Source organism: Pteropus alecto, unplaced genomic scaffold (assembly GCF_000325575.1).
Source record: "Pteropus alecto unplaced genomic scaffold, ASM32557v1 scaffold258, whole genome shotgun sequence".
NCBI lineage: Eukaryota > Metazoa > Chordata > Mammalia > Chiroptera > Pteropodidae > Pteropus > Pteropus alecto.
This window is the reverse complement of record NW_006441076.1, coordinates 316,148-333,292: the sequence shown is the minus strand read 5'-3', so window position 1 is coordinate 333,292 and position 17,145 is coordinate 316,148. Positions and strand designations below refer to the sequence as shown.

The following is a 17,145-nucleotide window of genomic DNA, read 5'->3' as shown; positions in this document are numbered from 1 at the left end:
AAGATAAAGTAAAGCCATTAGAATATTTTTTTTTTCCTGGAATCTGTCAGACTGGTCAAATAATGACAATTTTCTAGGAGTGGGGCTGTTTGGAAAGCTCTGAACCCATTGTGTTCCCTTACATTGTATGCTGGGCTGCTGGTTTTTAAGCTACCTTGATAGAAACTGCTAGTTTTAAGGATACCACAGAGCCGAGAAGAGCAGATGGGTAAAGGACAAGTTAAAACACCAAAGAGCATTCTGTTCTTACTGAAATTACTGAAGTTCAGTAACTTCTTTCAAATAAATGTTCCTTGGATTATTGCAAGCTTCTAGTTAATATCTAGAGTTCTGACAATATTGATTTTGACAGTTTTTGCCAGTGTTGTCATTGCTTTCATGGAGGAGTGGATTTTTAGAGGTCCTAGTTCTACTATTCCCACTAATAATACTTGGACATTAATTACATATTTAATATATACTTGTATCTTACTTTAGATTTTAGAGTATTTGGTCCTTACCTTCCATGTTAAATACTGAGGCATTTGTTTCCATCTAAAATATCTTTTAAAAATCATAGGCTGAACAGACTTATAACTAGTAAGAAGATTGAATCACCAATTAAAAATTTCTCAACAAAGAGTAGCCCAGAACCAGATGGTTTCACTGAAGAATTCTACTAAATCTTTAAAGAGGAAGTAATGCCAATCCTTCTCGAACTCTTCAAAAAAATCTGAAGAGGAGGGAACGTTTTCAAACTTATTTTATGGGGACATCATTACCCTGATACCAAAGCTAGACAAGATTATAAGAAAATAAGGCCAGTATTCTTGATGAATAGAGATGCAAAAATTCTCAACAAAATACTGGCAAACTGAATTCAACAGCACATTAAAGAAACACCATGATCAAATGGGATTCATTGCTCCCATGCATGGATGGTTCATCATACACAAATCAGCGTGATACACCACATTAACAAACTGAAGGATAAGGATCACATGATCATCCCAATAGATGCAGAAAAAGCATTTGATAAATCTCTTTTCATGATAAAAACTTTCAAAAAACAGAATAGAGGGAAATTTCCTCAACATAATAGAGGTCACATATTAAAAGCCCACAGTTAACTTTATACTTGATGGTAAAAACTGAAAACTGTCCTGTTAATATCAGGAACAAGGCAAAGAGACTTACTTTTACCACCTCTACTCAACATAGTACTAGAACTAGAAGTCCTAGCCAGAGAAGTTAGGCAAGGAAAATAAAAGACAATCAAATTGGGGTAAGATAAAGTAAAATTGTCCCTGTTTGCAGTTGACATGACTTTAGGTATAGAAAACCCTAAAGACTCCATAAAACAAACAACCAAAAAACAAAACAAAACAAAACAAAACTTATAACTAACAAACAAATTTAGTAAAATTGCAGGACACAAAGTCAACATGCAAAAATCTGTTGCATTTCTGTGCACTATTAATGAACTATAGTCACGTGATGCATAACAAAGCTTCAGTCAATGACACTACTTATATGGCAACAATTCATGGATATGACATCAAAAGCAAGGTAACAAAGCAAAAATCGGCAAATGGGACTGCATCAAACTAAAAACTTATGCACAGCAAAGGAAAGAATCAAATGAGTGAAAAGAAAACCTAAGGAATAGGAGAAAATATTTGCAGATATATATATTATAAGGGCTTAATATCCAAAAAAATATAATGAACTCCTACAACTCAATAGCAAAGAATTAATATCCCAATTAAAAAATGGACTAAGTACTTAAATAGATATTTCTCCAAAGAAGACATACAGATAGCCAGTAGGTATATTAGAAGGTGCTCAGCATAACTAATCATCAAGGAATTGCAAATCAAAACCACAATGAGATATTACTTCATACCTGTTAGAGTGGCTATTATCTAAAAGCAAAAGACAACAGACTATTTTCTATGTGGAAGGAGGTTGTACATATGTCTCTGTCCCAGCTTTAATGGCTGCTGTAGAAAGACAGGACAGATTACCTGCCTCTGATAGCCAAAGGGGCTTCCATTCACAGGTTGAAAATAAACAATTAGGAGATAAATATAATTGCTAGGAGAGTGTTTAGGAAGTCTGTACTCCTCCCTTAATCTCTGATGCAAGCTTTTTTTATGAAGTTGACCTGGATTTTATTCAAGAGCATTTACCTGGCGAAAGTGTGCAGCTCTGCCCACTGAGACATAATGCTTCTCTGGTCAGGGGAGACTGGAATGTCCCAGATTATCTGGGCTTGATATTGAGAGTAGCATGGGCTTTGGATTAGGCAGGACCTGCCCAGTGCCTGACACTCAGAGGAGAAGGGAAAGCAGGGAATGAGGTCAATCAACACTGTGCCTGGAGCTCAAATTCTAGAAAGAAAAAAGATGCAGGAGTTTCGGTCAAAATGGTGGAGTAGGTAAATGCTGTGCTTGTCTTTTCTCAAAACCACATCAAAATTACAACTAAACTATAATAACAACCATCAGTGAGAATCACCTGTAGTCTGGTTGGACAAAAGTCCTACAACTAAAGCTATATAGAAGAAGCCACATCGAGACTGGTAGGAGAGACAGAGACTCCAAACAGGCTGGCCCCACACCCATATGTAGCGGTTGAGAATTGGAAGGGATATATCAGCTGCGGAGGTCCTACCAGATAAACGAGGGGTCCCATCCCACATCAGGTGCCCCACTCAGGGTTCCAGTGCCCAGAAGAGAAATCCTCACAACTTCTGGCTGTGAAAACTAGCAGAGAGTATGGCTGAGTGAGACATAGGGGCTGCTGGAGTCACAGATGTTCCTCTTAAAGGGCCCACATGCAGACTTACTCACTGACGAACTCACTTGCTCTGAGCTCCAGAGCTGGGGCAGCAGGTCTAAAGTTGCCAGGAACATATAGGGAGGAACTGAATTGTCTGTCTTCAGGTAAGGGCTGGCAGAGACCACTGTTCCTTTATTGAGCCCTCCTCCCTCCCATTGTGAAGATGCAGTTGGTCACTACATCTGAGTCTCCATCAATCTGGCTAACACTGGTCACCCCACTGTGGTGATTCCCTGAGACTCCTGCCCAACTTATGGGCTTAACCCTAGTTGCTTCCAGTAGCTTTTCCATACAAATGGCCTGTCTTGGCTCATGCTGCAGAGTTTCCTAAGATCTCTTAAAGATTCACAAACCCCATAACAAGTAGGATCTGCCCTCAGTATGCCCTGTATCTCTTGCTAAACAGCCCCAAGCCCAGCACTAGCAGCAGCTGGCCTCAGTTTCACAGTTTAACCCCTCCCAGGCACCTCTAAGCCCAGCAAAGGTGGAAGACATCTGTGGATTATGTTGTGGCTCATACCATGTGGCCTCAGGCAGGGCACAGGTGGTGGTTGAACTTGGCCTGTTGTGGGACCCCTTCCAGGAGGCTCGAGGGCTGGCATGCCTAGTGGCTGGCCACTTCAGACTGAGTTGGAGAACCACCTTCACAAATGACACACCCAAAGTGCAGACTTTGCAGGCACCTGCTAAAGTGAATCTTGTTCTGTAGGGTCAACCCCTGCAGAATAGCTTCTTCAATGGTCAGGCCAGTCCTCACAATCAATCAGCCTGAGGGTCAGTCCCTCCCATTGACATGCAAATAGCAACCAAGGCACACACAACTCACACAGGGGACATACACCTGGAGAACCTGGCTCAGGTAACCAGGGAGACTGTATCACTGGGCCTCATAGGACACCTATTACATAAAGCCACTCTACTAAGGTCAGGAGACATAGAAGTTCTCCCAAATACACAGAAACAAACAGAGGGAGCCAGCCAAAATGGGGATACAAAAAGACGTGTCCCAAATTGGAAGAACAGAACAAAGCTCCATAAAAAGAACTAAACAAAATGGAGATAATCTATCAGATACGGAGTTCAAAATACTGGTTATAAGGATGCTCAATGATCTCAGTGAGAATTTTAACAAAGATTCAACATGAAAATGGAGATAGAAACCAAAAAAATAACCAGTCAGAAATGAAGACTACAATAACTGAAATGACTACAGTAGAAGGAATCAACAGTAGATAAGATGAAGCAGATGATCAAATCAGAGGGCCCTTCCACAGACAATTTAGAAGATAAGATAGCAGGAAACACCAATCAGAATAGCAATAAGAAAAAATAATCCAAGGAAATGAGCCTCTGGGACAACATCAAGCCTAACAATATTCACATCATAAGAGTACCAGAAGGGAGAGAGAGCAAGAAATTGAAAACCTATTTTAAAGAAATAATGATAGAAAACTTGCCTAACCTGTCAAAAAAATAGACATACAACTCCAGGAAGTACAGAGAGTCCCAAACAAAATGAACCCAAAGAGGCCCACACCAAGACACATCATAATTAAAATGCCAAAGGGTAAAGACAAAGAGAATCTTAAAAGCAGCAAGAGAAAAGCAGTTATTTATCTACAAGGAAGCTCCTGTAAGACTGCGAGTTGATGTCTCAACAGAAACTTTGGAGGTCAGAATGGACTGGCACAAAAATATTCAAAGTGATGAAAAACAGGGACCTACAACCAAGATTACTTTACCCAGCAAAATTATCATTTAGAATTGAAAGACAGATAAAGAACTTTCCAGACAAGAGAAAGCTAAAGGAGTTTATGACCACCAAACCAGTATTACAGGAAATGTTAGAAGGACTTCTTTAAGAAGGAATGTGAGTCTCTAATTGGCTTAAGATTTCTTCCAGTTATACGTGGTGAGATCTTTGCCTTGTTCTTTGGGCTATCCTGGAGCATCTGCCATTTTGCTCTGGCAGGCACTGGCTTTGATTGTACTTTCGTGCTGCCATTTTCTCCTCTGGTAATCTGACAGTGGAATAAGCCTCTTATCTGAAGCCATGGTCTTTTATGTCCCCTTCTATTTCCTTTGCCTTGTAGATGCACCTTTTGGCATTAATAATCACCTCAGGTGTGGCAGATACACTCTGGCTAGACCCCATTATACTGGCCACCTAGCAGGGCTGCCTTATACTTAGTTCTTTGAAGAGTTTTAGTGAGGTGATTTTTACTTTTTATTAGGCTTTTATTGTCCTTTCCTTGGACTGCCACAGAGACAGAGGCTGGGGATGTGATGGTATATGTGACTCACACTGGTCTCTAAGCAAATCTCCAATTCCTTTTGAATCTGAATCAATGTTCTTGAATCTAATTTGTGTGGCTAGACTCATTTCTCTTGGATAAGCTTGTTCCTTTTTTCTTGTGTAAATATTTTCAATTTTTCAGAAGCCTGACACCCAGAGTGCACATACCTTAGAAAATTCTCAATATGAGAATTCTTGCTTCATAAAAACAGTTTTTCTGGTAATGAGCTTGAGGAGGTGAGGGTATTGACATCTAGCTTCTTTAAGGAGACAAGAACAAAGGAACAGCAGGAAGGTGCTTGAAAAAACAATTATGTTTTTTTCTTTTTTTGAGCAAGTCTATACTGGTATTTGTCTTTAATTTAAAGCATCTGCTTCAATATCTTTATAGTTCGTATGCTGTAAATAAGCATTTGGTATGCTTTTTTAGTCATGGCATATAAACTATATGCCATAGTTTTGGCATATGTAAACTATATGCCAAATACCAAAAAAAATACCATTTCCAAACTGTTTTCCTGTTTAGAAGGTGTTATGGTAACTTACCTGTTATTCTTTCTAATTATCCTTATTTATGAAGCAATATTAGGATTACAACCTATTGTATACGCTGTTTGGGCCTATCCAGATTCCCATGACTAGACTTTTCCATCCATCTTTCATTTGTGGGTGTTGACTCCTGATAGGTTCTGTCTTTCCCCTTCTCCAGAGGTTGCCCTTGGCTTAAGGAAGATGTCTCATGCAGAGATGCCCAGGAAGTAAAGCTTCACCACCACCTCGGGTGGCCTAGCCAACTCTCCCTTGGAAGAGACAATCTCTCTGTTGAATTCAAACATCCCAGACCTCCCTGTGGGATCAGGTTGAATCTGGATTCTAAAACCACAGCTTTTTATAACTTCTTGCCCTGCCCTATTTTGCTTATGCCTTTACCTTCAGCTTACTCCTGAGAGCACTCCCTTAGTAAATCACTTGCATCAGAACTTCTGGAACACTACTAGGTTTTACACTCGTGGCAGTCTAAATAAAATACCCATGACTAGCTATGATATCAATAGAAAAGGCAGGATAAGAACCTATTATAGCTTTTTAGAGAGTTTGAGCCATGTATTCTCTCTCTCAATAATACTCTATTAGCACTGTGTTTCCTAAATCTATTAGCGTGGCATTGTATAACCGCTTTCATTTTATGTGTGAGAAACATTACCTAGGATACTGATTAGTAGGTTTAAAAAATGTTTCACTTTTTATTACCTCTGTTTAGAACTCTGAAAATATGATAAAGACATTATTCTCTGCATTCTTAAGTTTATTTTGTAAACATAATTAGTTTTCATTATATATTTCTGTGTATTTCTTCTCAGTTTCTACTGTGTCTGATCCTGAAAGAAATAGCACAAAGCTAGTTTAGCTAAAGCCACCATCTGTATTCCTATACAGAGCTTCTCCTTTATGTCTTTGTTAAAATTTATATCCATATGAAATGAACTGGACAATCTAGAAGGAAATAAATATTTCCATTTGATTTTTCCTTCAGTATGGAACTGAGCTCAAGCAGTCAAATCTATGGGTTCCTTCCTTAGGATTCCAACCTAACTCTAAAAAAAAATTAAACATGACTGTAACACATTTATATAACTTATATCTCAGATGAAAGAGAAAGCACACCCAACCTTTAAAAAAATGTATTATTGAATCCCTGGTAGTCTGAGGTTATACAAGGAACCCCCTTCTCTATGAATCTAGAAATAATCTCAAAGGAGATCATTCAAAATTCAGAATTTGATAAGTCTTAAAACCTTGCCTAACTCTGAAATCTATTTTCTTTTTCCCCAAAATAATTTTAACAATATTATATTTATAAGTGAAACCATCCATTTTATACAATGTTTTAAGTATATAAATTCCATTGTAACTCATTTGATCATCTCAAGTCCTAGATACAATATGTCATATTTTCACATAGTCTTTCTAGTAGTCATCTGTCATTATTGGTACGAAGTCTTTATTTCCTTCCCTCTCCAGCCACCTCCCATTTTCCAAGGATCCTAGACTATTTAAACAAGTAAAGGGCTTATTTGACTAAGTAAAGGCATCCAGTACAGAGAGAACTAGTGGGTCTGATCAATTCAGTGAATCTGTTGCTTTTGTTTATGGTTCACAATGATGTCACTTTTGAACATGGTTCTTCATCATCCAGAACACTATCATCCTCTGTTCTGGTAATACCCTCGATGGCCATGATCCCTGCCTGGCCACTCCAGTGTCCAGTTCTTGAATTCTAAGACATTACCTTGAATTCACACTCATCAGATAACATTTTTCTCCCTTTGAGACACCATATTTGGGGATTTGAGTCTAAAAGGGCATTGGCAACTTGTTGTGATGGAATCTGTCCTCTAGGACTAGCCTGTGGCCTCCTAATGCTGATCCCTTTCTCCAATACAAACTGCCTTTCCTTATAGTGAATTGTCACATGGGAATTTCCTGTCTTTTCCTAACTGGTAAAATTAGCCAGTTGACCCTAGGCGGCCTTTCATAAACTTAAAAATCTGGAAGAAAGCACATCCATTTTCTCTGAGCACATCCATTCCCCAGTAGTCCCCTAAGATCCTTATGGCAATTATCTAACCTCATCTTCATACTGCATCTACTAAAGGGATGGTCCCTCAAGATATGTGTGTGTGTGTGTGTGTATGTGTGTCCCATAATAATGAATATCTACTTTAAGGAGATTTGCTCTGTTTTCAGACATAGTGCACTTTGAAAGATTTTTATTTCAACAACTCTTCATTATATGTCTTAAGTTCCTTGGCAGGATAAATCCAGTTTTTGGGCAATCTATTCTGCTCCATTGAGCTGTAACTTCATAGTATATTTTAATATTTAGTAAGGTTTAAACTATGTAATTTTTTTTTGTGTGAACTAATCTAAATATATAATTTTTTTTCATTAGATCACCATAGAAAATACACAGCTAATATTCCTATGCATTTAAATAATTATTCAATTCGCTATCAAACATTACATCTGGTTGGAGAGATAACATCACCCAAGTTATCGTTTGACCCTCCATTCATGTTTTTCACCCCTGTTCCTTTGGATGTAACAACTATGATGACTATCAACATTTTACCTCAAAATTATATCAGGTAAATGCTTAATGTTAGTTTATCATTTTTTATGTGCCTTTTTGTTTGTATTTGTGTTATATGAATCATGTGCAATGTCTGACTTGTTTCTATAGTTGGAACAAACTATTAAAATATTTAACTGTACATTTAAATTAAAAATATAAAAAAAAGTCCACTTAGTTATCTAACAGTCGTTTAATTTTCTTGTAAAAATTTTTGGTATGTCTCTTCATGGTTTAAGAAGCAAGCTTAAATACTCAGTTTGTTAGTTTTCAATTGTTATATGACAAATTACTATAAACTTAGTGCCTTAAAACATGAATTTGTTATCTCAGTTTTTTAAGTCAGGAGTCTGGATCAGTTTAGCTGTGTCCATTGCTCATGGTCTCAATAGGCAAAAATCAAGGTGTGGGCTATAGCCGCAGTCTCATCTGAGGCTCATTCCTCCTCTAAGCTCTCTGGTTGTTGGCAGAATTTATCCTTGCAGTTGTAGGACTTAAGACACCATTTTCTTGCCAACTGTTGGCTGAGACCACTCTCAGCTCTTAGAGGCCACCCACAAGTCCTCAGCCTTCTTTTAAGATCTCATCTGATTAAGTCTGATCCACCCATGAGAATCTCCCTTTTGCTTTATTCAAACTTATTTGACTAGGGACCTTAACTACATGTGGAAAGTCCCTTTATCTTTGTCACATAACATAAGTTAATCACCAATATGATATCTCATATTTGCAGGTCCTGCCACCCAAAAGGTGAGAATTATACAGAGTTTGTACACAAGGGACAGGACTCTTGAGGGCTCTCTCAGAATTTGCCTAACTTATGCATGCATTATAGCTGAAAGCAATATGTTTTCATTTTTTAAAAATTTATTAATAGCCCAAACTCCAATACTATATTGGCCTGGATACATTGTGAACGCTTACACTATAAAACAAGTAGATTGTATACATGCATGTGTGTGTGTGTGTGTGTGTGTGTGTTTAATTGCTGGGCTTCTGAGAAGTATGGGAGGTCTCCAAAGGATTCAAATCGAGTTAAACAAACAAACAAAAAAAATACATATTTATAAGCTGAGAGCAGAGTAGTGGTGAGCTGTAATAACATGCCAAATGCAGCCTTGTTCTTTAATCTCGAGATAACTTCAAGGTATGAAAATGCAATCTTAGATTTTTGGATTAATCCAGGAACACTGGAAGAGGCTACAATGATTCCATGTGAGTAAGTCCTACCTATCAGAAGAAGCAAGCAAATCATCTCTAGATCAGTAGTTCTTAAACTTTAGTGTATATCAGAATCACCTAAAGGACTTTTTAACACAGAGCTTGTCAGGTCTCTTTCTCAGAATTTATGATTCAGGAAGCTTGGAATGAGATGTAATTATTTGTATTTCTAATAAGTTTCCACATGATACTGATGCTGCTAATCCATGCACCACACTTTGTGAATCTCTACTCTAAATGATGCCATCCTCAGTTTGGGCCCATATTTCAATTTCCACAGGTTTCTATCAGTTAGACATAAGCACGGTATCAGGCATCACATAACTCACAAATAGGGAAGACTTTATTAATCTCAGCACAACGAACCATCTTGAAATTTAGACTCTTAAGTAATTCAGATATTTGAATTATCAGACTCAGAATGTAAATAATTTATTTTAAAATATGGCATTACAAAAATTAGTAATTAACATGGGATTATACAATATATATTTGAAAATCAACTAATAGTACTTTTAGAAATTTTAATGCACGTAGGGTTAAAATTTAAGGGCATCCACTAAACCTAAGTTTGTGTAACTACACAAGCCGTATAGAAATAAATGAACAAAACCTCATTTAACTTGGTTCGAATAAAGGACACATACTTTAACAATTAAGAGAAAACTAAAAAAATGTGGCAAAAACTCAATAGTTGAGTAAAGCAAGAAAATGTAAATAAATTACTCTAGTTAAAAGACAGAGAATCTTAGAGTAAATAAGAAAAAAAGTGAACTGCCTATTAAAAATATATATGAAACATAAGGACAAATAAAGATTGAAGTAAAGCAGGGTTTCTCAACTTCAGAACTGTTGACATTTTGAAAAGGATAATTCCGTTGTTGTTGGAAGCTATCCTGTACACTGTAGTGTGTTTAGTAGCCTCACTGACCTCTCCTCAGTAGCACTTCCCTGCAATTGTGGCAGAAAAAAAATGTCTCCACACATTGCTACATGTCCCCTGGGGAGTAAAACCACTCTCAGTTGAGAACCACCAAAGGAGAACCATAGGAAAAGATATATCAACATAACCAAAAGAAAGCCGAATAGCAGTATTAATTTCTCATGTGTTAACCTTTAAGAGGTAAGACGTATTTTTAATATAGAAAAGTCATTAAATAATTATAAAAGCGACAACTCACCTGGAAACTATAGAATTCTAAAATTCTTTGCATGATTAAAGTAATTTTAAAATGTATAAACCACAAATTAAACTAACAAAAAAATTGACTAGTTCTTTATCACTGTAGGATATTTCAACACATATCTTAATTACCGATGAGTCCAGAAGACAAAAACATTTTTTATAAAGAGGATTTGAATACAATATTTAAAAAGCTTCATTTATTTGATTCTATATTATTAAGAATACTAAAAATAGTCTTAAAATAGTATTATAAAATACTGAACCCTGCAATTAGAGAATACACATTTTTCTCACTCATACGTGGGATATTTACAAAAACTGAAAGTGTATCATTCCATAGTTCGGGTTTAACAAATTTTAAAGAGTTGATACCATATAGACTATGTTCTCTGATGATAGGGATAATAAATCAAAAATCAATAAAGAAAATGTCAACAACATCTCATATACATTTGGAAATGTTAAAAAAAAACTTCTTTACAGAGTCAATAATATATTGAATTTTGCAAACAAATAATTAAAATATTATATTTCAAAACATGAAAATGACATTAATAAAGAGTGAGAATCATGAGCGTATAATATATTCAAACGCTTTAAACAGTGTTTGATTTTTAGAGTTGAAGACTAAATTTAAAACAGCTACTGTGACTTCTGTTGCTTTCTTTAGGCAAACAATTAGGCCTGCATCTTTGTTAAAATTAACTGCATCTGTTGTATTAAATAAACACCAAAATTCCAGTGATTAAGCAAAAAATAAATAAGTAAATAAACTTATGGAATACAGCATAAATGGCACTTACATGGAAATAGTTAAAATGCTGATATTAGACAAAAAAATTACTGGAAGTAAATTAAACCCAAGATATGTAAAAGGGAAGATAAAATGAAAAAGAATAGAAATTGAAGGCTTAGAAAACAAATATATAGAAGATAGGCTCACTGAAATTAAGGTTCTTTGAAAATCTAATACAATGGACATGAATATAGTAAAGTTGATGGGGAACAAAAAGAGAGAAGACACAACTAAATAATAGTAGGAATAATGGGGCATAACCATATATCCTATGGGAAAAAATTAGATAATCAGAATTCTATGAAGACATTTATTCCAAAATACTGGAAAACTTACATGAAAAGGGAAATTTGTAGAAAAAATACAATTTACTAAAACCATACTGAGAATAAATAGAAAGTCTTTGAATCAGTACTTAAAATCTTTCCACAAGGAAAACACCATCCTCTGATGTTTTTACAGGCAAATTTTACTAAACTTTCAAGAAACCGATATATCAAACTTTGTCCAAATTCTTCCAGAAAATAGAATGGAGAGAATGTGCCCTTATCTGTTCTATGAAGTCAGAAGTATTTTTATTATAAAATCAGATAATGACAATATGAGAAAGGTAAATTTTAGGTCAATTTGTCTTATGACTATAGATGTAATAATATTTAATGAATTAAACATAATATAATATATTAATAGATCATGTCCAACCTGGATGTATCCCAGTATTGCTAGGTTTGCCTAATGTTAGAAAATCTAAAATGCCTTTTCATTTCATCTATCACATTTACAAATAAAAGCGAATAGTGATATAATCGTTTCAATAGATGCAGAAAAAAAGCATTTGATAAAATTCCAAAACCATTCATGATAAAACTCTTAAACAGGAGTAAAAGATATTTTTTAAGTTGTTAAAGTTCACTATTATAAACCTAGAAGAAACATTATTATGGATACTGGAATACAAAAGAATTCCCCTTAGGAAAGGTAAGAATGCCTATTATCACTGCCTCTGTAACACATTCGCAGGGAGTTAAGAGAAATAAAATACGTAAGGATAGGAAAATAAATTACAAAACTGTCATTATCTGTAGATTAGATGACTTTCCATGTAGGATATTAAAATAATTGACAGGTAAAATTTTAAAGCTATGAAGATGAAGATCATATCAAGATAGACAAATACAAGTCCAATATTTAAAATTCAATAGCATTTCAGCATACAACATTCAGGACATGTAACTGTAAAATTACTATTTATAAAAACATTAAAAATTAAAGATGATAAGAATAAACCAAACTAAAGATCTAGAAAAATGGTATAGAACTATGTGGAGAAAATTATAAAACTGAAGTCAAAGAACTCAGACTTTAAAGATTTATACCACATTCAAGAATTGAAATAGTCTATATTAGAAAAAAGATAGTTCTTCACAAATTAATTTACATCTTCTATAAAACTGCAATAAAAATTCAAATAAATTGTTTCATAAAGATTGATAAGTAAAATTCTAAATTGTATATGAAAGGACTAAGGGTCAAGAATAGCCAAGAGATCCTGAAGAAGAAGAATAAAATGAGATAGACTTGTCTTACCAAATATCAACACTAAGCCAATGTGACAGTGGTGCTTCAATAGATAAAGTGACCAAAAAGGATTAGAATAGATTTGAAAAAGACTCACACATAGATGGATACTGACTATATGACAAAAGTGGTATCGTAGATCTTTGGAGAAAAGAGATTACTATTCAATAAATGGTGCTGGAACAATTGATTATCTGTATGGAATATTTCAAACTGTACTCCCGTCTCACATAATACACAAGAATCCATTTCAAATAGATTAAAGGCTTAAATGTAAAAGGCAAAATGTAAAAAGAAATAGAAAATTTTTTATGTCTGTGGATAAAGCTATCTTAAACAAGCCTTAAAATCATGCTAACGAAATGACTAGTAAAAATTAGTCAGAAAAGTATCAAATAATTTAATAGAGTTGTTGACAAAAAGCTTCAATAGGTATTTCACACAAGCGAATTCATAAATGAAAAAATGAACATCTGTAAACATGTAATTGACCTTTTCATAAACTTGGAGATGACGATTAGAGACAATAATAATAAGATAGCGTTTTGCCTGTCCTAGGTAGGCAAACATTTAAAAGTCAGGTAACTAGTTACAGCGTCAGTGAGTAGGACCACACTGGATAATACTATGGAAAGTGTAACATCTGCATATTTTACAGCCTCAAAATTCCACTTTGCAGCATATACAAGAAAAACACCTGTACATGTCTACTACAAGTTATAATTGAAATTTTTCATAGTAGCTTTATTCAGAATAGCAAAATTTGGGAACTGCACACATATCCTGTGACAAGTAAAGGAATACGTAATTTGCAGTATATGTGTACATGAATATTCTAGAGTGAAGTGAATGAACTTCAGCTAATGAGACAACTGTATTAGGAATCTTAGAAACAAAATATTGAGAGAATTCTTTTAAAAATTCAAAGAAGACTACTTATGTCGATAATATTTATCTAAAACAACAAAAAGTAAAGCCAAATTCTTAATTATAAATCCACAGCTATCTATAGATACAAAGAGTAGCTAGTTGATACTTAAAATTATATAAATCATGAGGATTTATATGCTAATGTGAATTGCCTATAAGCATTATTTTCATTAACATTTAGATTTTGTACTCACCTCAGAGCTTCTCTAGTTCAATTCCTTATTTTACAGTTAAACATCCTGAGACAGAGAAAAAACATGTTCCAGATGTGATGTAATGGTTGAAAACAAATGAAAATTATCCAAGTTGAAGAGCATAGAACAACTTTTATTTTCTAACACTTGGCCTGAAAGATAAGATGAGTGCTTACTTAGGCCACAGAGCTTGGTCAAAATGCCATTTTGCGAGAAAGTGTAGTTCTTCAACTTTAACTTAACAACTTTGGGATTTGCTGTTCTTTCAAGACCTTATCTTATAAGTAGACACTAGCTTCTATTGCTTAAACAGGAAATAGAAGTGGCTTATATTATTTCGTACTAATCAGTATTTTTTATCAAGAAATATTGTCTAATATATGAATATCTTAATCTTTCAACTTTTGAATTAAAGTATAAAGATATCAATTTAAAACCTATCTCAAGTCAAAGATTGAGTTGCAAAATATGGTATAATGAAATGAACATGTGATGAAAGGGACTAGAGATGATGTAATGCAGTCTCTTCATTATATGTACAATAAAATCAACCCCATTAATTATTCATCCAATGACACTTAGCTGAATAGTGACAGGATTGGATTCGAACCTGATTTATAAATTACTTTTTCATGTTTTATCCAATGAACAATATCAGTTTAACTCATTCAAGTTGAGATCTTTCTTTACTTTTTCTAGTTAATTAGCTGGATAGTCTTCATTCTAATTAAAATACTAGAGAAATATGATTCTCATTTGATAACACTTATTTGTTTTAGGAGCCTACATATGTAATAAAATAATATGGTTAAATATTTATTGACCACTAAAAGTTATCAAGTATTAATTAGATTTAAAAGTGAATACTACATACTATGTATTTCAAAACTACAAACATTTTAGATTGGCTAAATAATTTATAGATATATAATGAAATATGTGAACATTAAGTGGAAATTTTTAGTAGTAACGATTGAAAAATATTCATGATATATGTATACAAGTGCTTAATAGTATCCAAATTTAAAAAGAAATTATGTGTGTATATGCATCTGTTAATATTATTTAGTCTACATGTGATGAAGCTTTAGCTATTAAAGTGGTGATTTTCGGTAAATTTTTGTCACTATATATTTAAGGACAGTACTATTTATAGCATGGCTGTAGTTTAGAACACATCATATTTAACCAGATGTTTTAACACTCTTTTTTAATCCTTAGAGGACAAAAGGAACTTTCAATCATCTTATATGGTCCTTTGTTAAATTAATATATTATCAATCATATTATGACCAGAAAATAAGAGATATGCAAGAATATCTTTAATAATTAGGTATATTATTGTAAATATTTATTGTTTTAATTAATGATCTTAAAAACAGGAAAACACATTTAAAGCTAATTATTTGCATATATGTTGAGCTACAATTTTTTTTTTTTAATTTTAAACAGAGATGCAATTTTAAATGTTGAGATTCCCCCAGCAAGACTTCTTGATATTGATGAGGCGGGTCACCCTCTTTCTGTGGAGTTTCCAAAAGGCAGAGCCATCATAGGCTCTCTCACCGGAGTCAACACTGAACTCACCTGCTGCTTCAGCTTCAAATCATCTAAACCTGTGTCATTTTTCACACATGTTCTTTTCTATGATAACAGAGATAACCGGTAAGATATTTAAATGTAGATTCTTTTGTATCTGACCATGAAGAATAAAAAGTTTATGTTCTGTACTATTGTAAATGTTAAAGAAGAGACATCTAAAATAATAACTTTAGACATAAAGATTTTTTTTTAAAGTTCCAAATGCAGTGTTGCTCTCATGAGAAACAGCATAATCGTGGCCACCAGCACACTATTGGGAGCTAGGCTGCATGGGTTTGATTCCTGACTCTGTCAACTTTGGCAAAGATACATCATCTTCTGAGGCTGTCAGTTTCTTCGTCTGTAAAATGTGGATAACCGATCTCATATGTAATCATAAGAAATTCATTGAGTTAATATTTACTGAGTAATTTGATAGAAATTGGCACAAAGAAAATGTTAAATAAGTATTAAATGAAAATGAGAAACATCAGCATAACGAGTTTCCAAACAATATGACTTTGTTACATGTTGCCTTAACGGTCTCAGAGAAATTCACATACACCTTGGAAAAACCATGTTTTTGGATTTCTTACCTTTTAGGACCAGAAATTCCATTTTTACATTATACACTGAGATGATTTGACTAACCAAGTGACTAGAGGCTAATGTTTATTTAAAAAGTAGCATTAGAGTGAATCGTACACTGAAGACTACTGTCAGTATATTTACCCTATGTGATAACTTATTAATTTTTAGTAGAGTTTTTACTATATAATATACAGTATATTCATTCCTAGTCAGAGAATCGATTTATGCTAGGAATTAGAAGGGAGAGAAGCAGATGGTACTGGAATATTGCACCCAAAGTGAAGTGTGGCTGTATCCAGGACACGGTACATGGAGTTCTCCTGAACTCCAGCTTTCATGTCTCTTTCTTGCATACGTCGATGGATAAAATCTTCTAAGTTACACGTTTCAGACTCCCATTTTAATCTTGTGGTGCTAACAGTCCATCTTTTGTTGACATTAAAAAAAAAATTAACGGCGTTGCTTTAGGCTCCTATCAAGCACTGAACTCCATGACCCTATCCTGGGAGGCAACTTCCGTTAGTGATGCCTAACTCCTTTTCTAGTTTCCCATAGTGCGGATGATCAGATCTTCCTTCTCTTAACTCTCCAAAGCTGTCTTCGCCTTTCTCTCTCTGGGCATTCCAGCTCTAATCCCATTGAGATAAACGAAGTCTTCCAGCAAGAAATTCCTCAAGAGCTTTCCTTTCACCTCAGAATTTCCCTTTGGAATCAGTTAAACTCTTTCATTGCTTTTCATCTATTTGTATTTATTGTAGGCAATCCTTGTGTGTTGCAAGATTTAATAGAAAGTTGCCCGTCCTTGGAGGTCAGTAT

At 34.5% G+C, this 17,145-nt stretch overlaps 1 protein-coding gene across 1 annotated transcript in view; it reads left to right on the top strand.

The window, feature by feature from the left end:
• CFAP47 (cilia and flagella associated protein 47) overlaps window positions 1-17,145 on the top strand; it is a 363,081-nt gene that overhangs the window by 97,745 nt on the left and 248,191 nt on the right. The window contains 2 exon segments of the mRNA XM_015594565.2: window positions 8,073-8,268; window positions 15,610-15,822. Coding sequence (XP_015450051.1) covers window positions 8,073-8,268; window positions 15,610-15,822 — 409 coding nt within the window.